Genomic DNA, 23,609 nt, shown 5'->3' with positions numbered 1-23,609 from the left:
GGAACAACATTTTGAAGCTGCATCTCTGATAAAATCTATATTTCATTGTAAAATCAAAACTATTGAAAATAAACCTTATTAACTTACCACTTTATTGGTTACTCCTAATTTTCTGATATTGTAATAGGCATAGATTTTCTCTTCCTCCCCACGTAAGGAAATCACACCAAAAGTACTGGATTGATGTAAATCAGGCCAGTACTTAAAGCATTTTGTCTAGTGAGTAGACGATTAATAGAATAAGAGTAGACATTGAAAAAAAACTCTACTGAATATAAAATTACATATCCTGGCAGGAGAAGGAAAACAAAAAAACGCTGGTTTTGGATTTGACTGCAATAGAAGTAAACCCGTTATACACTGTTATCAATTAATTTCTTTAAAGATGAAACATTATAAAATTAGCTATCATTTTGTCCTGTGTGTGACAAAGCACATCATCCCCAAATTGCAATTTCCTGTGACTTGTAAACTTAAGATTCACTTTGTTTCCTTCTTTGAGGTTGGTAACCATAACTATTTGGTTGACGTTTTCTTGCCATATCATTGTCCAAAAGTCTGTAACAGTATTCTGACGAGGTCCTTAGTACAAAATCAAATATGTATTAGCAAAATTACGAGTGTCATTCAAGAAATACGTATATAACGTCCTCCTCTTCATAACATATTCAGATATTTAAGATAAACACATTTTCCTACGTACATACATGTCTTTCATCGATATATGACGTTTCATTTCATTTGGTCAAGCGGAATTCATGTTACTTAATCTTAAAAAGAACATGCTTTCCCACCATGGAGCACTTTTAACAATACTGCAACGTCATAAACAATGAAATGAAAGTTACTCAAAAACATTCCCCCTCTACATTTCTCACACGGTTTGTAGCCCTTACTCATTCATTAAAACTGTTTACATAACACTTGACACTTTTAGTTAGTTAAGAATTGCTCGAGTATCATAAGTTAGTTTGTTAGTTAGTTAGTTAAGTAAGTTCCTTAACTGTGAAGCGCGCTTCACTTTCCTTGACGTTTCTATCTCTTTTACATTTTTAGCTCACCTGAGCAGAAGGCTCAAATAGGCTTTTCTGATTGAAATTTGTCGTGTTCTGTCGTCGTCGTCGTTTTAAACTTTTCACAATTTTCATTTTCTTCTCAAGAACCACTGGGCTAATTTCAACTGAACTTGACACAAAGTATCCTTGGATATAGGGGATTCAAGTTTATTCAAATGAAGGGTCACGTCTTCTTCCAAGGGGAGATAATTACGAATTCGTAAAAATTGATGGCATCATTTAAAAATTATCTTCTCAAGAACCACTGTACTAGATATGAATAAAATATGAAACTTATGTGGAAGCATTATTAGGTAGTGTAGATTGAAGTTTGTTCAAATCGTGACCCCTGGGGGTAGGGTGAGGTCACAATGGGCGATCAAATTTTTACATAGGAATACATTGGAAAAATCTTTAAAACTCTTCTTCTCAAGTAGAGCAAAGCCATGATTGGTCATTTTTATATGGAAGTATCCTCAGGAAGTGTACATGTATATTCAAGTTTGTTCAAATAATGCCCCCCCCCCCCACCACCGGGGGGGGGGGGGGGAGGGTAGGCTGGAGCAACAGTGGGCAGTCAAAGTTTTACAAAGGAATACATAGGGAAAATCTTTAAAAATCTTCTCAAGAACAGCAAAGCCATGATTGGCAGTACGTATATGGAAGCAATGAAGATTAAAATTTAATCAAATCAAACCCCCCAGAAGTATAGAAGGGCATAACAGGGGATCATAGTTATACCTGTACAAAGGAATATAAAGGATATAGCAATAAAAAATTATTTTTAAGAACAGCAAAGCCATTATTAGTTATATTAATTTAAAAGAATCTTTAGGTGGTGTAGATTCCAGTTTGTTCAAATCATGATCCCCCCCCCCCCCCGGGGGGGTTAAGAGGGCCACAGTGGGTGATCAAAGTTTTACATAGGAATACATAGGGGAAATCTTTAAAGATCTTTTCAAGAAGAGCAATGTTTTGATTGGTCATTTTAATTTGGAAGCATTTTCAGGGAGTGTAGATTCAAAGAACAAGGGGCGTTTTGGCCTTTAAAATGCCGCTTGGTGAAATTTACTTTTAAATGCGGGGGAGGAAAGCCAAAAAAATTTCCTTTCAGATAATATATAACAGTATATATTTATCTTATGAATATTACGAAAAATTTATGCCTGGAAATGCGATTGTGTGGAACCTAACGTCGCCATTTTAGCGTTGACGTTTGGGACGTTAATTGTAAAGGTGCTGTGATAAATTCCTACACCTATCAGTATAAAACAATTCGTATCGTTTTTTAACCGATTTAAAAAGAAGGATACAACATAATCATGATTAGAAATTAAATTCTCTATAACAATCATTAATAAATATACATCTTAACAATTTTTCGCTCGAATCTGCAACACATATGGTATTAATTTATTCAAACACCACCATGAATTACGCTGCAGTAATAGAATCGTACATAAGATTAATATATACGGTGAAAATTATGATACATGTACTAAGCATTTTATGTATTAGCATTCTGCTGAATATTTATGTTTCAATGATAATAAACAGCGATAAACGTGAAAAATATCACTGCAAGAAAATACATGTAACTAGACAATCTATTCTTCAGTTGAGCTCTCCTCGCCGCTGTCAGAATCGTCGATCACGCGAGCTGCGTCCTCGAGGTGTTCTGACCAATCACGCACTCCTTGCACGGGCTTATCCTGATGTCGGGCATGCGATAGAAACCAAATCACGCTTGTTATATGTCCACAGCAACCAACAATACGTGCGCCAGCTTTACACTTACCATACCACGAAATGATAACTCCATCTTCGTACTTTACCCAACAGGAGTATTTTTTGGAACTGACATGGCGGCTCTGAATTTTGGCTCCAATAATACCATCCAGGACTTCGTTCACAAGGATTCCGTATGTACCGTCATCCTATAAGTGTTCCTGAGTGTATGCTTTTACCATTTTTACTTGGTACACTCCTGGCGTTAACTGGCGAATTTCGGAATCGGACAGTTTTCGGAAGTCTTGCGCAAAACCGGCTGCATCAATTTTTTGCCATGAATATGTCCTGTTGGACAGTCCATTACTTTCTACAAATTCCTGTAGCTCGTTTGTCCGCTTAGAGAGATGCAGCATTTTTAGGGCAATGGACTGATCCTCCTCCTCATTGCCAGAACTTAAGGCAGAAGTAAATCTGTTGCATAGGGCACAGACGATCCTTACGTAGTCGCCAATGAAGGGAATCTGTGTATTTGGTATGACATGATTCAGATATTTCCACCTCTTCAACCTCGCAATGGCCGACTCAACTACCCATCTTACCTAGAAAATTGATTTGAAATTAATGATTTAAACAATGCATCAATTTTTAGGATGATATGAAATATTTCATAAGTACTAGAAGACAAGTACAGTGTACACATGAAATTTAAAGTAAAATACCTTAGTTATTAAGCGTGAATGGTTAGCTTCCTGTGTGGTGTGTTGAGATGTACCTCTCTGTATGAAGCAAGGCATTTCCATGTTGATACCAATGTCACCAAGCACCTCGGAACTATCCCGAAATCCACGATCTACAAGGAATGTGTCACTATCCTGGAGCCAGTCTCGCATTTCCTCGGTGTTGTTCCGGATCATGTGATTTAAGATTCCGGCATCGTTGTTCTTCGAGTCGGCGAGGTACGGCCCCAGGACAGATACCACATATCCTGACGTAGTTACTACCATCATCGGTTTCACTAATGGCCTGTATTTGTGCATGCTGAAGGAGCGCCTTGAAAATCTGAAGTTACATGATTTCTGTACATAAATGTACGTCCCGTCAAGAACAAGTAGGACATGTGGGTCTTCTTTATAACAAAGGGAAAAAAAGCTCTTTCGCCAATGGTCTAGTGTGGTTGGATATAACGTCTTCTTTAGTCACATGACCAAATCCAAGATTTTGAGGGACAAAATCTTTTAATATTGCCCTCCGTGCAGATGATATAGCACCACGAATCTAAAATTCAAAGAAGAGCATTTACAATTTCATTACTTGTATTTGATTTCTTAAATAACTTTATAATTTTTTAAAGTCATTGATTCATTTTTTAAGGATCAGTTTACATAATATTACCTGCCACTTTTTCATGTTGAAAAGGGTAAACATAATGTTTTCAAGGCCACATCTTAGTTTGACGAGTAAGACGGCAATGCATGTTCTAATACTTCTAGATTTAGAAGTCTTTATATCTTGACTGTGGCTGACAACTTCGTTAAATTGTGTTCTATCTAAACCCGTTAGATTGATGTAATCCTTATCAGACATATGGGAATCATTGTCGAAGTTAAGTCGAACAGCACCATTGTGTTTTGCTACATCTCGCAAGCTTTCAAGAAACTGAGCAAGACCAATCTCATCGAAGGACGTGTAACAGCGAAGACTCGTTGCGACACCTGATTTTAAGACATCTTCAACAAAATGGCCATCATGAATGTGACACGGGCAACACGTGCCTAGCTCCAGGCTTCATAAAAATAAAATTTTGTACGAACATCTCACACCTTGCTTTTTCTGGAACAACAACTAGTTAGCGGGCCTTTTTCTCACATATGACACATGCATCATGTCTGTATCCTGCAGAAGACACCGGAATTGTAATGGGTGGAACACCGTTTCCTTTGTTAGGACTGTCAGAAGCACTGGATGTTCTAGGAATATCAGGTCTTGTATGAGAACAGTAGTACTGTTGTCGACATCGATTGCAGACAATGTCATTCTCAACTATGTCCGTGACAAAAGTCTTGGATAAAAACTTTCTGAGATCTTTATTTTTCTTGCCGTGCAGAAATCTTCCTTCATTTTTCTTCACTCGTTTATGGCATGTAACGCATGAATGTGCTTTGATTTTAGACATATTTATCTGAAAAATAATACATAGACATTTGATAAATATAATTGTTAAATACCTTTAAAAATTGTTTCCTATAAAATTATATACTTAAAAAAGTCTAACATTTCCAGTGTTTTGCTGAGCGGTCATAAAAAAAAATCGATGTTTGACCGCAGAGCGAGATATTGGACCTGTCGATGAGATGGGCGGGTTCAGCTGTATCTTATTTGCATTCATTAGAGTTCGACAAAACTTTACGGAATTGACCATGTTCGCAATACGGGTAAACAAAATTTACATCATGTTATGTCAAAATAAAAAAAATGAAAGGTATAACAAAACATATATTGACTGTGTCCCCGGGCAAATGCGTTTTGTCGACCCCTCAAACCAAACTGTTTGCCTTCGGCCTAACGGCCTCAGGCAAACAGTTTGGTTCTTGGGTCCGACAAAACGCATTTCACAGATATTAGGGGCGGATCCAGGATTTGAAAGGGGGGAGGGAGGGCGCCATCTGATAAGGTAGAGTCTAGAGGCCGTCGTCCCCTTTGGGTCTTGGAAGAGGCCATGGTGGGGTCTTGGGGCGAAGCCATACAAGGAAGTTCAAAATTCTAGAAAGCTGAAGTCTTCGAAGTAGATAGTTTAACCATTTCTTGTTGTCATGCTTAATGATGAGAATTAATATAACAATGAATATTTTCTGATCTTTTGGATCAAACTCCAGTAATCACAACCCTAGAAGCACCTGCTATAAAAGAATTTACAAATATATATCTATCTACGCACTTTCGTTTGATAAATCATTTATTTGTAAGGAAGAAACAATAGTTTATCTTAAGTTTATTGGTTTTATGGGACACCTCCCCCCTCCCGCACTAAATATATCAAAAAATATCTATAACTTGTGTTATATCGCTTTTCGCTTTCAGAAAACATAAGTTGAAAGTACACATAATAAATGTATTTTTGTAGAGCTACAGATATATATCATTTGAGAAATACAACTTCGGCAATTCAGTTCATTACAGTTTTAATTACAAGCACATGCCAAGAAAAGGTACGCATTTTAGAGCGAACTCGATAAACATTTTTGTTGTGGAAAGTACTGCGCCCTATTAAGGTATCACACCGGTAAATGACCAATGAAAATGAACTTCTTTGTAGTTCTATACATATAAATTATTTTTTTCTTTCGAGAACGATTTTTTTTTTAAATTTTCTTCCAGTCTATTTTTACAATTTTGGTACCTGTGCCTAGTATATTTTATGTACTTTGTAAATAAATGAAGGTTTTTGACAGGAGCTATTTTTTCAGGACATACGAGGAAACTTCCTAGTCTGGTTTCCGCACCCGCCAATGCGTTTTTCACTTCCATCGTTCCCAAAACGAAGTGAAAAACGCAGTGGCGAGGGCGGAAACCAGACAAGAAACTCTTTGGTGTAAAGGTTTATTTTTCTTTAACTGAAAAAAAAGTGAAAACTTAGGCCCCCCATCTGCTGCCGTTAATTGTCTCGCCAGCGTTAGGGAAATATGGATTAATTTACATCAGTTACACTTTTATTGACCCCATCGCTGTGGAAAATGACCGGGATTTCTTGGCATATATAATGCGTATAATACAATTATTTTAACCAATAACATGATTATCTATATAATAACGCAAAGTTATGAAAACGTGAGACCATGGTGCACCTGTCCCCGAATAAATTGTCGCCTTACGAGACTCTGGAACACATGTACCTATATCATACATAAGTGCTTGTCATTTCATTTATTAACACACACGTATTTCATAGCTTGGAAACAAACGCTATTTGAAATCAGAAATAACAAATACGCATTTAGCAAACAACACTGCAGGTCTATAGTACATTAATATGTACATGCATATGTTTACATGTAATTCTGTAAAGGACAAAACTAGGACTTAAAAAAAGTGTTCTGAAAGAATAAATATGCAATAATCGATATGTAATAATAAGTATATTCAAATTCAAACTTTTTTCTATGCTTGTGAAAACATTTTTGAGTTTTTTTTTCTTTTTAAGGGGCTTTGAAACCTCTCTCCGAAAAAAAAAAAGAATCCGCCCTTGTATGATCGATACTTGTGAGATAAATTGTAATTACTGTTATATTCTAACTTATTAGTTATTATAGTGTCTATGGTTAAAAAAACAGCATGTATAAATTGTTATCAAATATAATATTCGTAATATTTATACACGTTTAATTTTTAGAATGTAGTAACCCTGCGAGGAATGTCAATAAGTAACTCTAGGACATAACCTCATAAGTGAAGGCGGACCTTATGCCAGGCACGTTACGCCCCCCCCCCCTTTTCTAGCTATGTGAATGTATTAATTTTATTATAATATATATTACCAACTTTCCATAACTTTTTTTATCTATGTTACAACAAAAAGTAAAGGGGTGCTACTAGCATTTCGAGGACATTTTCTGTAGTAAAAGGTTACGTTTGGAAAAAAAAAAAAGTGGGGAGAAGGCAGGACCCCTTGATTCTTCGTGCCTATATATATATATTCCTTATACAAGTACAATACTAGTATCATGGACGAAATGAGCCGTTTGATAATTAAATTCAATAAATACACATCCTTACTGCGATGTTCATTTAGTTACTGAACTTAATTAATCTCTGCAAGTTAACAATCATAGTAATGTGTTGAAATAGAATATGTCAGTCACTAATCACCATTTATGATTATCGTATTTACTTATTTGACAGAACTTTTACGTCTTGTATTTTAACGGGTTGGCTCTGTTTGGAAATACACATTTTCTCAAGGATAAATTCTTCCCTATGGGTATAATATAGTATTTGACAATGTGTCCTTTAATTAGCCATGTACGATTTCATTGGTTGGATATGTGCAGACTAAGGGCTGTCAGTCAAATAGGTGTTATGTCTATCTCCGCTTTTTGTATAAATATTGAATAATGTTTTCGAAAGTAAATTTGAGAAAATATCAAATAATAAAATACGTACCATCAACAGGTATGCACCATTCTTCAATGTTAATATATACTTATTCTTCAAAGCTCTAGATAATCTTCAACAGCTCATTTGAATAGCGGTTTCCAAGGCAATCATATACCGAAAATGAATGTTGAACTTTTAAAGAAAATCTACAAGTTCCGTAAACATTTTCTGTATTATACATAGGGAGCGCAGGTGACAAGCAACACCAATTTTTGCATACAGCAAGAAGAGGTGATATTGCATATGTATACCAAATATAAAATTGGTTGTTTAATGCGCTGGTGTTGAAATTTACGATGAAAAGTTAAATTCAATGTAGAATTTCTTATTTTTCATTGAACGCACTGTGTTTGGCGCGCCATTATGACGTGACACTAAGTAATACGTCATTTTCTAATAGATGTGAATAAAGTACATAGCCTTGTCAGCTTATTGAACAACACTGATACATAAAATATGGGAGATGAAAATATACGAAAAACCGCGGCCATAATATTTAAATACCGCTCCTTGTTCTTTGTTCACATCTTGACCACTGTGCGTATAGAGGGCCACAGTGGTCGATCAAAGTTTTACATAGGAATACAATGGGACATTCTTTTTAAAAATTCCCCAAGAACAGCAAAGCCATGATTGGTCATATTTATTTGGAAGGATCCTCATTAGCGTAGAATTAAGTTTGATCAAATCATGACCCCCTGGGGAGGGTGGGGCCACAGTGGGTGATTATTGTTTTACATAGGAATACATAGAAAAAATCTTCTCTGGTAATGTAGATTCAAATTTATTCAAATCATAACCCCCAGGAGTATAGAGGGGGCTTAACGGGGGATCATAGTTATACATGTACAAAGGAATATGAAGGATTTAGCAATAAAAATTTCTTCTTAAGAACAGCAAAGCCATTATAAGTCATATTAATTCAAAAGAATCTTTAGGTGGTTTAGATATAAGTTTGTTCAAATCATAACACCCCCTTCCGAACAACTTTAATATTCAAACTTTCAATACTGGACAGATTTCTACTTTTCCCAGCCAAAATGCTTAAGCGATGTGGCCCTTTGGCCTCTTGTTTTAATCCATAATCTGTTTACTCTCAGACTGTCCTTTGCATGATTCAGTCTCTACAAATCAAATACTGCCCTTGCTATTTAAATACAAATGCCAAGCTCACTTAAGATATATTTCCTGGTTTCTACAGTATTTTCTGAGTTTGTTTTAGATGTCTTTCGATGGAATACAACATGATATTTGTACTCGCTGCTCCTTGACGTCCTTAGAAGTCATATTTGATTGCTTTCTCAATTTGGTCTAACTGTCTACTGAAAATGATTTGTTTTCAACGAAGCAATATATTCACTTACGAATTTGGCATCTGATTTAATGTAACAGTACTACTGTATATTTGAATGTTTAAATTTTATTTTCTTCAAGCGCCATTTATTTGAGATATAACTATGGACATTATAAAGCTAACTGGCGCATTATTCGAGTTTGACAATGCTCCCTAACCGAATTTTGCAGTCTTAAATTTAAAATAATTTTGAAATACTGTAAGTATACTTTTTTCACGGAATCATAATTATGCAAAATGCCAATTTCTATTTAATCCGCGGGTAGAATATAACACGGATTTCTTACATTGCCGCATATGTCTTAAAGGAACTTTCAGTATATTGGGACTTTCCGGGGAAGATATAGGGTTAATTTAAACCATAAGAAAACATGTAATTCTACAGTATCTAATCATGATATACATATATTTGAATTTTTTATTCAAATGATTTCGATATTTTGTTCAAATATGTCTATATAATTTTATTATGAAATGATATGAAATGAAAAGTTACGAAAAGAATCTACGTATTTTTTCAAGAACCCTGATATGAATTGTGATAATAAATGAATCAATGAACAGAAAGAAATCTGTACCTTGAGCAGCAATATATGCATTTATTTTATCAATACCCTGAAAATAAAAAATATATATATATTTTATGACAGAAAGTCCTAGATAAATAACAAACTACTTTTAATCTGTAACGATTCTAGAAAGTATTCTGAAATATTTGATACAGAGGTTACTGAAGCGTTAACTATAATGTAATAACGTCTTTAAGCAATTTTCAGATTATGATTTTTTTTTCTCTTTTAAAAGATTATTTTTGTACTTTTCGTTTTCAGCATTTCTTCGCAATAGAAAAAAAGGCTTTAGAGGAACCCTTTATGTTTTTACGAATCTGATTTTCTTACATATGATTTAATAGCACCAAGAATAATATTCTTATTGAGGGTTATCTTATAAGAACTCACGTCAATAAAATTAGCGTTGATGTAGTTGACTGTTCAATAACTTGATTCTGGGATGATCGCCTGAAAGTATTCATTTTTAAAATTATTTTGTAAGTTCATTGAAAAAATACTGTCTGGGTTATGTATTCGTTTATTACTTATTATTTCAACATCAGTATTTGAAAACATGACATACAAGGAAAGGTTGTCTTGTATCTGTTTTTAGGTATGTTATCCGGTTGTTTTCCAGCTATGCAAGGATATCTCTCACCGTAAGGCATGCCCTAATTTTTAAATGAATTGATTTAAATCAATACATAATGCATTTAAATGTTTTTATGCCCCCGGATGAAAGATCCCGGGGGTATATTGTTTTTGTCCTGTCTGTTTGTCTGTTGTCAACTTTAACCTTGCGCATAACTTTTGAATGGTTGGAGCTATGACTTTCATATTTCACATGTGTATTCCTTGTGACAAGACCTTTCTTTGGGTACCATCATATTTGACCTTGGAGTTTGACCCACTTATGCAAAATTTTATGAGACTTTAACCTTGGCCATAACTTCTGAAGAATTGGAGCTTGGGGTTTCAAACTTCACATGTGTATTCTTTGCGTCAAGGCCTTCCTTTGGATACCAACAACTTTGACCTTTTGACCTTGGAGTTGGACCTACTTTTGAAAAACTTTAAAACTTTAACCTTGGCTATAACTTTTGAATGGTTCGAGCTAGGGCTTTCGTACTTCACATACGTAATCCTTGTGACATCACTTCCTTTTGATACCAACCACTTTAACCCTTTGACCTTGACGTAGGAGTTTGACCTTCTTTTGAAAAACTTTATCCTTGGCCATAACTTTTGAATGGTTGGTGCTAGGACTTTCATACTTCACATATGTAATCCTTGTAACAAGACCTTTCTTTGGATACCAACATTTTCTTTATCTTTTGGCCTGGATTTTGACTTGCATTTGAGAAACTTTTACCTTCGCCATAAGCTGCTATACGGGGGCATCAGTGTTTCACAAACACATCTTGTTGGAACTTTAATTTACTATAAGGTAAATCTATCGTACAAACCCCCACTAACTAAACGCTGTTCTTTTTCTTACCGCATACTCTATTTTGAGGCCATCATCTTCATTTTTCCGTTTTTCCTTAATAGTACATTCTAATTTCTCAACATTTATATCTGGGATAGTTCTCTCATTTACATACAGATCTCCGTATTGATTTTCTTCGTGTATTTTTTCATCGTTGTCAATATCCAGTGTTTGAAATAACCGTGCGCCCGGCCGCCCGAGACGCACAAATTTTGCATGGGCGAACAGATTTGCAGGTATCAACGCCCGGCTGGACGTGTTAAAAGTTCCCTTAAATTAAAATTCATATATTTGATAAATCTTTCTCAGATCAACTTTTAGTGTAATAGGTACAAAAGACAGAATTCCTTAGTCTATAGATTCAGAATCGACGTTATGGTGATATGGTCCCATTCACATTATCCCTAAAAACAAATTTATAAAAGACAATTATTTTCTCGGGCTAGAGGATTTTTGGTAGGGCTGACAACTTTCACTAGCAGTCAGTCCTGCATGTCTAGCTAACTTTACGGTGAGTTTCAAACACTGCAACATCATCGTCCCCATCAACGTTGTTAGTCTTTTGCGCAGATTGTGAATTTTCCTCCATATCCTCAACAAATTTGTTGAAATCTTTTATCGCTGTCGGTGATGTATCTTAATGGAAAAACATAGACTATTTACTGACTTGCTACATTAAATGTTAAGATTTGTTTTTGACAATCCCAGCAAACTTGTGAAACGTAATGCTCCTATTGATAATCACCAATATGCTCGTAAAGAAATTCGAACTAACCAAAATTGAACATTCAGCGCTTCAGGTAAAGACAGTCTTATATTGTTTCACCTTGAAATTATATAATTAAACATTGAAATTAAATTAAGTGCATGTTCTGTTTTATTTAATTATTGTTCGGAAACAGCTGGTCAAGTGTCAAAACAAAATTGATTGATACATGTAGGTGTCGTTTGCAACACTGACAAGTCCATCTAAAAATGCCATTCGCTTGTTCAGTATTGATTTATCGAATTTGTTAGACCAACCATATGCAAGAGCTTCAAAGTGTAAGGCTAAATTCAAAGAAACTTATGTTCTGAACAATTTTATCAGACACCCATTTGATGCTTTAAAGGGGAAACAATAAGAAAAAGAGATAAGTGAAAAGTTTTAACAGTTGTTCAGACACAAGATTGCCATTGGACTGTATGACCTCATTCTTGAAACAGAACTGCAAAGTTGACTGAGAACGGAAATGCAGTGAAAAATATTAACTACGATTACCATATCCATCCCATATTTGATTGATTGATTTTTTGTATGTTGTTTTACGTCCCGCTCGAGAACATTTCACTCATATAGAGACGTCACCATATACCGGTGAAGGGTTTCAAATTTAGACCTTTACTCGGCACTCAGGGCCATTGAGCAGTGAGGGTTTTTTAACGTGCCAGATTGGCGGACTATACGTTCAATTTATACCTAAATTACTTAATTCAACGTACATGTAAAACAGTTTACTGAGCATGTTAGGTAGCCGTGGAACTAATTTTAGAATCGTATACAGAAGCTTGAATCTGATTGGCCAAAATTTTTATGTTTATTCATAATCGAAAGGTCTCTCTGACGTGACCCCGAATGGGATGTTAGATGTTTGAGAAGCGGTAGCGGATTCGGAACATCTAATTTTAATTAGATTGGAGCTACCGTGACAGCCATCCCATCTTTGAAAAATCGCTTGCTGTAATTAAGTCTTGCACCGGATAAGTGTTCCGCTTGCTTGTGTAATCTTAATGATCTTCATTTTGATAATGTTAATAAAATTCAAGGATGAAATGATAACATACGGATGAAATACACAGTAAAGCGACACCGTGACGCAAAAAGGGGAAATTGACCAAAAAAAAAAAAAAAAGATTTGTATGACAAACCCAAATTTTGTTCAATTCTTGAAAGTATATCCTTTCAGAAAATTACAGGTTTCAGAACTTACAAAATCTACTTAATGAAAAATTGAATGATTTTCTTCTGCCCCAAGATGAACACTCCTTCGCATGGTACGCGTGCGCAGAAAAGTTTAAGAACTTACCACGGTCTCAAGTCCAACGAAATGAATGTCCGTATACAATTAAATTATGTAACTTTAAATGTATTTTTAACTCAATATGTTATATTCAGTACCTTTGTCACTTTCATTTTTCTTCTTGATTTGCCCCTGATAACCTTTCTCCAATGCACGTGCTCTACTATAAAAATATTTTCTACATATAAGGTCAGTGTATAGTTCCTGCAGATGAGAAAAAAAAACAATCCTTTACAATTGTTTGGTTGACTGGTCCCTGAACAAAATATCAAACTTGAACTAGATATAAATAAAAGCAATTAAAGGTAGTTTGAGAATGAAAACTTATAACATTTTTATCAGTGAAATACTGTGATTTATTTATTGAATAAAAATGATATTCTCTCACAGTATGAAAGGATACCAAAGTGATATTCTCTCACAATTTGAAAGGATATCAAAGTAAGTAAAAAAAATTCTGGCCTGTCATAAAATATAATAACTAAAGCGTCTTGATAGAGACTAAAACTGCCAATTTCTTTCCACATATGTTGGTAAAATCCATGTTACAATGTCTTCAACTCACAATTGCTAAGCTATGATGTCTCGATCGCTCAACGTTGAGTTCACAGCCTAAAACACTGTGTTACGAAAAGACAGAGGCAAAGGGAAAATCAAAGAAAATGTAATAAACAGAAAAATTCAATGTTCTGTAGTTGGATTAGAGTTTTTCACTCGTGAGACAGGCTTTTTTTATTTTCACTCGTATTTCGCCCTTTTGAAAATATAAAAAAAAATCCTGTCCCACTCGTAAAATAAATTCTATATCCAACTACATGTACAGTGTACCGAACATTGAATATCCTCTATATATTTATGTTTCCCCATACATTGTCATACATATTTTCAAAATTCATTATTTAACTTTTACTGTGTTTTTCTTTTGATATTTTCTTCTTCTTTTTCATCTTACCGTCTAAGTAGGGTAGCTGAAATGACACAAATGACGAGAACAACGATAAAAAGGAGGACATCGCCAATGACAGGCAGCGATGAAAAGGAATCGAAAGGTGTCTTCAAAGGCTGAAAGGTTTGATACAAAATTTTAAGGAATTATGCTTACCTCTTGAAAATTCTCTCTATACATGTGTCATGGGCTTACCTGTTTGAACCTGTAACAGTCTCCTGACACATAGTGACACGTCTGGTTGACGCACGCTATGCTACAGCTAATTTTACACTTCATACCCCAATTGACTTCATTACATTCTATAGAATAGGAGCAATTACTATATTTGAGTATTTCAATGAACACTATAATATTTACTTTATTTGAGTATTTCAATGAACACAATAATATTGTTGAAGAATATCTCAAACTCTACGAAAATGCCATCTAACAGAAGAAGATGATTCCTTACTGTTTATACAGAGTTGTCCTTCGTATCCGGCAGAACATCCGTCTGAACACTCACCACGCAGTACAGTTAAGGTGCCAAATGGAAATATCGGCGAATTTTTTAGACAGAAAATACATTCTTAACAAGGATGGGCGATTCTTTTTAGGCCTCTACTATTATCGGACAAATGTAATGTGGCTGAAAACTACATGTAGAGAACGTTTATATTTCTTTTTTAGATTTGTCACGTAATGTGGGCAGTCACGTGATTTTAACAAATATACTTGCAGTATTGAGGTCATCTATAAATTCCAATATTGCAAGGGCATAACCAAGATAAAAATCCAAGTTTAATTTATAATTATTTTCAACACTCTTTGTAGTTTGTGAAAAGTGCTGCGAACCTATATAGATTCTACTATATAATTGCTAAAATAACATTTGTTAGACCATATGTTGAATATTTTGCTGGTCAAGTACATTAATTGTAGATATAAGTAATTCATTTGCAAGATTTCATCAGGTTCGCAGCACTTTTCAAATATCTTCAAACCTCTTAAGTTTATGTGTAAAAGCTTGTCGTAATTCATTGAGGTCAGGGTATGCCCTTGCAATATATCGATTTATTACGACCCTTCTATTACCCTTCAATGAATCTGCATACAAATGTACGGCAGTTTCACTTGTTTAGGGAATGTACGGGAAGTATATGAATAAAATCATAAAATAGACATCGCATCAAAGTTAGTGGCCTCTTGTATATCTGCAAATAATATTTCATTTAATTACAAAACACATTTTTCATTGTATATAATATAACTTGATCAGCCTCTCGCTGCATACAAACTGCGTCAAATTTTACGATATGACGTCACACTGACAAGTGCATTGCGATCAGTGAATTGTTTATATATTGCTGTGTGGGATTTAACCAACGACAAAATACCACTCTCTACCATCGGCTCATACATTCACCTCTGTCGTTGGCTCGCGTACATCACAGTGATAAGCACGAGAAATAGTGCGTTTCTTTTAATTCATTATAATTAAATTCTGAACTAATGATAGTCCTTAAAGATAGATATTTACTAAATAGATCTAAAACTATTAGTTTAATTTAAAATAATCCTAGAAATATTATGTTTTTTACGTTATGTCAAAAATCTTGACGCGAGCCCATTGCAGAGGTGTCTGAAAGAGGAACGAACGACAACTCTGCATAAGAGATTGCAAAAATACATGCAATAGTAAGTATTGATGCAGTTTAAAGCTATCCAACAGTTTAAAATAGCGTATCATTTCATTTTGTGGTAATTTGAAGAACATGTATTTTGGTGTGATGTCATAGTAAGCATTTCCCGTAAAAATTAGGCCCTGTCTCCTTATTGCAGCCTTAACTGCGTGCGCATTGATATGATAACACTGAGCGTTATTTAGACAATGTCCACAAGTTTGATTGCAGTTGTTACCGTACATTCTGTCACCAATACGTATATGGAAGCATCCATAAAGATTAAAGATTAACAATTGAGACATTTTGAACAGTTTTATTCTAACTCACTTCGTTTGTCCAAATATAAAATACATATTCTAAGGATAAGAATAACAAAGAATTCATTTGTAAAGGATGGGTTGCACTTTAAATTAAAGTTTGTTTAAATTCAAAACTGTTTTCTCGGAGATAATTCTTTAAAGTGTAGTCTGTTAATTCTCGATAATTACAACTGAATGTAAATTTCGCCAATTGAAAGGTCGAATGCCTGATATACACGACAATTTCTTGGCTATTATTGTGTCTTACCTCGGTGGCCGAGGATTTCTGAAATTAACATTGGATGTTTCCTGTGTTTCCATTCTACATGTATTTGACAGCATTTTGTACCTGGTTAGTAAATTTTATAGGTATCAAATATACTAACCAGGTATCTTTCCTTACCCGGTTACTACAAAACTATCTAACGGATTTACCCCATCGATGGAATATTTATATATTCAGTTGTTTGTAGTTTGTAAAATTGTTTCTCCCCGATATATGCCTGGCTATATGTTCATCAATGCCATACAGTGCCTATTATGACGTCATGTTGTGTTACGTAATATTGTTTTGTGAGTGTCTAATGTTGTCATAACGTACTGAAAGTTTTGAAGACTTTCAGTAAAGGGAGAAAAAGGTTCCACAATTTGTTCTCGTTACTTACGTTTGTTAATGTTTTACTTGTCAACAGACGCTCGGCAAACCTTGTGACAATGAAGGAACATGAGTTGTTCCAAGTGTTACAAAAGAACGTCCGTATCGACCGTTTACTGATTTTCAAGCAGGATTTCCAAAAAAAAAATCATCAGAGGTGGGGTACAAGCGAGACCTCGTGCAATCAATAGCGAGTTAGGGTGTATATACAGTATATGATCACGTGATTGTATGGAATTCAACGAATTTAATTAGCTATGTCATCTTAAACGAAGGAGTGAGATGTTCTATAATTTTTTCTGCCTATCTTCTCAATTGTGAAAGATGGTATCGACAATCCCAAGTAAACTCTACTGAAAAGAAAATCGCCAACTCGATCTAGTTGTGCTTACCACATTAGGCCAACGTTGTTATGGAAAATGACAAAATATGTGATTTTTTTTCAATTCCATTTTAATCATGATCATTTACTATCGAGGCAATTTTCTTCGAAACCTTAAAGGATTGTTCCTTGCATCATGAAGAAAATGGTTTCTGCCCAAAAAAAAAATGACTGGGATTAGTTCCGGGTGAAATAAGCTATATCTTGCCTATTTTTCAAGTTTCGATTTTGTTCATTTCAAAAAGTTTTGTAGTCTAGTCAAAGGATGTATTCGAAATTTCAAAAGAATTGAACTATGGGAGAGAACAATTTACCGTATAAAGTCACACATAAAATTCAATGTCCATTTGCTTTTTAGGTCACCTGAGTAAACTCCGGTGACCTACTGCTATCTGTTTTCGTCCGGCAACGTGCGTCGTCCGTTAACTTTTGAACATTTTCAACATCTTCTCCAAAACCGGTTAACCAATTTCAACCAATTTTGGCATATAACATCTATGGGTGAAGGGGAACAAAAATTGTGAATTTCATGGTCCCTGCCCCCCTGGGGCCTGAGGGGTGGGGCTAAAACCACCAAAATTGATGCAATCTTTAAAAATCTTCTTCTTTACTCCTGGACACCAAGCAGTCAAACTTGGCATGATTGTAATAAGCATTGGGCCCTCTACCAAAATTGTGAAATTCATTGTCCCAGGGTCAGGGGTTCTGGTGCTAGGGCGGGGCTATATAGATCATATAGTGAAAGTGCATTATTTCTTTAAAAATCTTTTTCTCTTCTCCAGGGTATTATTTAAACTAAGTGCATGGTTATGATAAGCAATGATGCCTTTTCTAAAATTGTGAATTTCATGGCCCCTGGGTCAGGGGTTCTGGAGTTAGGGCGGGGCTCTATTGATTATATAGTGAAAATGCATTAATTCTTTGAAAATCTTCTTCTCTACTTCTGGGTATTATTTAAACAAACGAAGTACATGTTTATGATGCACAAGGATGCGTTTTCCAAAATTGTGAAATTGATAGCCCCTGGGTTAGGGATTCTGGTGTTAAGGTGGGGCTCTATTGATTAAATAGTGAAAATGCATTAATTCTTTGAAAATCTTCTTCTCTGCACCTGGGTATTGTTTAAACACTAAGTGCATGGTTTTGATGCACAAGGATGCCTTTTACAGAATTGTGAATTTCAAGGTCCCTGGTCAGGGGTTCTGGTGTTAGGGTGGGGCTCTATTGATTTTATAGTGAAAATGTATTAATTTTTTGAAAATCTTCTTCTCTGCTCCTGGGTATTATTTAAAACAAACCAAGTGTGTGACTATGATAAGCAATGGTGCCTTTCTAAAAATTGTGAAATTCATGGCCCCGAGTAAGGGGGAGGGGTGGGAAGGGGGGCTCTATTGATAATATAGTGAAAAAGCATAATTTCTATGGTAATATAGTGAAAATGCATTATTTCTATGAAATAATCCTGTCTGCCCCTTAGTGTTGAGCAGATAAACAAAGTGCATAGTTATGATAAACAATTGTGCTTCTTACAATTTTTTTTTAAACTTGTGATCCCAGGTTTTGGTGTTTCGTGGGGGGGGGGGGGTGTAAATTGATAATATAGTGAAAATGTGGTAATTCTTTGAAAAAAGTGCATAGTTATGAGGATGAGGGTACCTCTACCAAATTTGTGAATTTCATGGCTCTGGGACATGGGTTTTAGTGTTAAGATAGGGCTGTGTTTAATCTGTAGTGAAAATGCATTATTTATTTGAAAATCTCCTCTGCTCCTTGGCAAATCGAAGGCAAGCAGAATAAAAGTTTTAATAAGCAAGGATATCTTTACCAGATTTTTGAACATCAGGATCATTTGGTCAAGTGTTCTGGTCCTGGCCAGCGCTCTATTAATTTGTATTCTACTGAGAAAAGTTATTTCCCTTTGCCATTCACTTTTGATAACTAATCACTGTAAATAATCTATTTGAAAGTCAATTATTTATAGACTAAGATAATTATTCAAAAAATGATATTGTATAATACAAAAACTACTTTCATACTTTTAATGATCAGGTAGACTTGTAAATAATAAATAAATCAAAATGAGACAAAAATAACTTATCTCATTAAATGTTCTTCAAAGACCAAACAGGCCAATGTGAGAGGTCACAATATGGGATTAAAAGTGGCACAAGAAATAATAGTTTGTTAATTGTCTGCATTGCGATAGTGGTAAATGGGAGATAGATTAGAATTTAGTTTATAAGTTGTTACTGAATACTAGACTAATTCTTTCATTGATCCTGATTATCCTATTTCTCTTGCGCAACAAAGTTTCATCTATCAGTTTATTTTATACTTTATGGATCCTCTAAATTGTTGTATTATACTCAGGTGACCGTTAAGGCCCTTGGGCCTCTTGTTTCTACCATATACATGCGCATGTCTAAATGTTTCAAATTTGTATTTTGAACCTAAAATTTATCATTTGCAACTTTAAAATCACAACCTTCAAAGTTGAATAAATGTTATATTTTCTCCGTTTTTCCGATTTTTGCATGAATTCGGTTTAGAAGTCCTTCAGGGCAGGCTTGCCCGTAAATAAAATTATGGTATTTTGATGGGATTTAAGTTTTCAATTCTCGCTTTTTCAAGCACAATTTTATTTTTTTTTATAGCGGTTTGTGTATTCTCCTTCAATTATTTATCTTTTATGCTAGTTCATTCTTGATATAAAAGACACTAAAGTGAAAGCAAATCGTATATTCTTATTACCTAAAACACAGTCAAGCGGAACTAAACCTAATGGATAAATAACGGGATGGTTTTGAATTAAAGAAAACATCCCCCGAAGGCCCGAGGAGGGGATGTCTTCTCTAAACTATACAACACTATGGAGTTATTTATCTTACTAAAACATCCCCCACTTTGGACCCCAAAAAGACGTTTACCGTTCATATATCTAATTTTTCAGTAAAACAATAATATTCAGAATAGCCTAAATGTCGGTTCACACGTTTACCGTTCATATATCTAATGTCTAAATGTTTAAATTTATACATGTCGTATACAACTTGTCATATACAACTTTCACTGCATGAAAATTTGGCTTTACAAAACAAGTAAAGATAATGTAAATTTATTATTTACAATGCCTTTAATTGGCTTTTCTGAAAAAAGTCAAAGTTGGAAAAGGTAACCTTTACATTAACTTTACATGCACTTAAATATGATGTAATGTCCCACATTGTCTTGACTTTACAAAAAAGTAAAGTTAATATTTACAAACATTAAACACAGTATTTGGGGTACATAAAATCTGATAATTACAAATGTTAAATTTAATTAAATAACATCTTTAATAGCCACAAAAGTTAATTACTGTTTTTCATTCTTTTGAATAAAGCTTGTGCATATGATAAATAAGCTTTTCCTTCCAAATTGAAACTGCAAAAGAAGTCTGGACATCATACTTAATATACAAAGTAACAACAGATTGACTTAAACTTTGTTTATTACTATACTAAAAATTTTTATACAAACATATAATCAAAAACATCAAATTTCTTGACAGTATCTGTTGTTCATAGTCTATCCTGCAAATCCCATACACATAGATAAGTATCCAGGACAGAGTATATTTCACCAAAATCCTTTTCAAACATGTCATTTTGTTTTATAAAGAACAGATTGTTCATCCTTGAATTTAAAGATTTGAATTGACATGAAACTGTGCTCCACTTTCTTGTTACTCGACATGCATTTCTGTGGAAATCAACAACTGTCCAAATATATATTTTGTCACATATTCCTTTTCAGAGTCCAAAACTTTTATTCTCATGCAGGCAGTCTTCTACTGTTTTCCTTAAAAGAAAAATATATATATATATATTCAGTGACATGAATATCTTCATAGGCATCTGTGTTATAAATTCAAATAAACTGTGATATCAGTATTCACAGTATCATGACTGATGAAAATTGAAACAAGATGCAACCATATTAATACATGTAGATAAAAATTTCATACATGACCTTTAACCTCAAAAAGAAAATATTTTGAACCATTAATGTCAGCCTTTATTTTTACCAAAAAGACTATGTTAATCTTATTAAATAAGACAGATACAAACTGATGAACATGTTGCTATTAACTTATTTTATGATATAAATGGACTGGGCCACTAGCCCTTATCTTACCCCCAGGGATCGACATTAACGGTTGTCCGATTGCCCGGGACAAGTAAATTCTCAGTTCGGGCAAGTGAAATTGTCGACGTACTTGTCCGATCGGGCAAGTGATTTTTTCTCATACAAATGTACATATTTATTTAGTTTACATTAATTTATAAATAAAACAATAAATTGAAGACTTGATTTCCCCCACGCACCTGACTGATAATGTTTTTGCATTCGAAATTCTTTGGTAGCGTTTCTGGATTATACCGCTCATTTAAAAATCGGGTTCGTTATTTTCTTTCATAGAAAATACGCTCTACCTCTGACAAAATTTTGTTAACTCCTTATTAGGAAATTAGATTATTTATTCAAGCACAGAATATAAGTACAGTGTAACACGATGTATCCTGATCAAGATAAGATGCATGTTTCGTAGCATCTTCCTTAAGCATTGCTTCACAGTTATATCTGAAAATCACGAATCACAAAAGGATCCTACCGAAAATAATTTTTAAAAATATGAATTTTATTAAAAGGAAACGGAGGGTTATTGTTGCATGCCAGTGTGAGTTAACAGGTTAAATTTTCTTTTCAAGTACAGCGTTATACATTTATGTACAAATGCACCATGCATCGACATTTTTTTCAGGAAGCTCAACTTGCCAAATTGACAGTAGTGTACTCGTATTTGGTCACATTTTTTCTTATCATAACGTTTACCTTGATTAATAATTTTCTTCTTAAGTTCTTTCCTAATTTTGGGCAACCAAGTTTTGCATTCGGACAAGTCAAAATTTGAGAACACTTGCCCGAAGGGCAAGTGAATCTAAAAGTTAATGTCTATCCCTGACCCTTAAGATTAAAATTTAATAACTCTGTAATTTCTTTGTTTATCATTACCTAATTTTTCTTTTGAAAGGATTATTTACAAAATATACTAATGAAGGAGTAAAATAAGATTTCTCGTGACCTTCTGTAGCTAAAACACTTTTGCAGAATTGAGAAAATGTTTGTCTTACTTGCAAGATAATTTGTGAAAAAGTACTGGCATCAGTATCTATGAATAATTACTGAACACATATAATTAACTCCATTTTCCTTCTTAGTCATCAGGTAACAAAAAGACCAATAGTTGTTGCTTATAGAGCTATAGTATGATATTCAAGTTATGGTTTAGGATATATGTACCTTTCTCCCAGTAGCATGTTGCTGCTCATGAATTATTTCCTGATCTTGGAATTGTAAAAGTTGACAGGTCCCTCATTTTGAAGATAACATGCTAAAATGGAATTTATACTTTGATAAAGATTTCATACATCTGGATAAATATAGTCAATGTTTTCATAAATACTTTTGAGTTTGAAGCATACCAAAGAATGATTTTAAAAATACACAATGCAATCACAGTTAATAGTTATGAATTGCCGAACACCCTTATGTTTGTTTTCTTCACAATTAAAGAATACTTTAGGTCTAAGCAACAATTGCCATCTATAAAATTAAACTCTTGAACTCTTCTCAAGTGTTTCTTCTTCATGAAAGATATGTCAATAAGGTGTTATCTCTTTCACAGTAAGCTGAGTAGCTGGAGCCTGGAAAAAGTAATAACACATTTTTTGAAAACAGAAATGTATAATCATACTGACTCCCTAAAAAGTCAAGCAATTGATAATGTAAATAATTGTTTAAGTAACATTTTTATGATATTATTTATTGATTTTTTTTAAAAAACAAATACGTACAAGTACCGTCAAAAAAACATTGGGATCCCTTGGTCTGGTAAATCATACATTGTTGTCATCCATGACTTTCTTCAAGAACCTGCATAATTGATTTCACTGTACCTGTTTTTGAAAATGGACATGGTTTAGAATACAAAATAATATCTATAAAATATAACCTAACTTGTCCTCTGTTAAGAACATTGCCCCTACCCTGGCTTCTACATTTTTTTTTCTAGCACTAATGTAGACAGCTAAACATTCTGAAACTGTGACCTAGAATTGTTTTTCTTGGTCTTGTTTAATCCATGATCATTTACAGAAAAAAAAATGGAACATTATCCCCAATTTATCAAGTTACTTATCTAAAACACATATTTAGCGTAGTTTTTC

General features: G+C 34.2%; 1 protein-coding gene and 1 pseudogene across 1 annotated transcript; both read right to left on the bottom strand.

Annotated features, from left to right (window-relative positions):
• The window catches only part of LOC133180193 (receptor-type tyrosine-protein phosphatase alpha-like), a 208,653-nt pseudogene extending 196,733 nt beyond the window's left edge, over positions 1–11,920 (bottom strand).
• Positions 2,614–4,946, bottom strand: LOC133180457 (uncharacterized). Its single transcript, XM_061314978.1, has 3 exons — positions 4,179–4,946; positions 3,506–4,061; positions 2,614–3,385 (listed from the first exon to the last, which is right to left on the bottom strand). Exons 2-3 carry the CDS (start codon positions 3,821–3,823, stop codon positions 2,993–2,995), a joined length of 711 nt encoding a protein of 236 aa, XP_061170962.1. The 5' UTR covers positions 3,824–4,061; positions 4,179–4,946; the 3' UTR covers positions 2,614–2,992.
• Positions 11,921–23,609: the final 11,689 nt, after the last annotated feature.

Source organism: Saccostrea echinata, unplaced genomic scaffold (assembly GCF_033153115.1).
Source record: "Saccostrea echinata isolate AGI-Se365-2 ecotype Australia unplaced genomic scaffold, CSIRO_AGI_Sech_v1 ptg000006l, whole genome shotgun sequence".
In the NCBI taxonomy this organism is placed as follows: Eukaryota; Metazoa; Mollusca; class Bivalvia; order Ostreida; family Ostreidae; genus Saccostrea; species Saccostrea echinata.
Note: the sequence above shows the minus strand (reverse complement) of the source record. Positions and strands in the feature narration are given on the sequence as shown.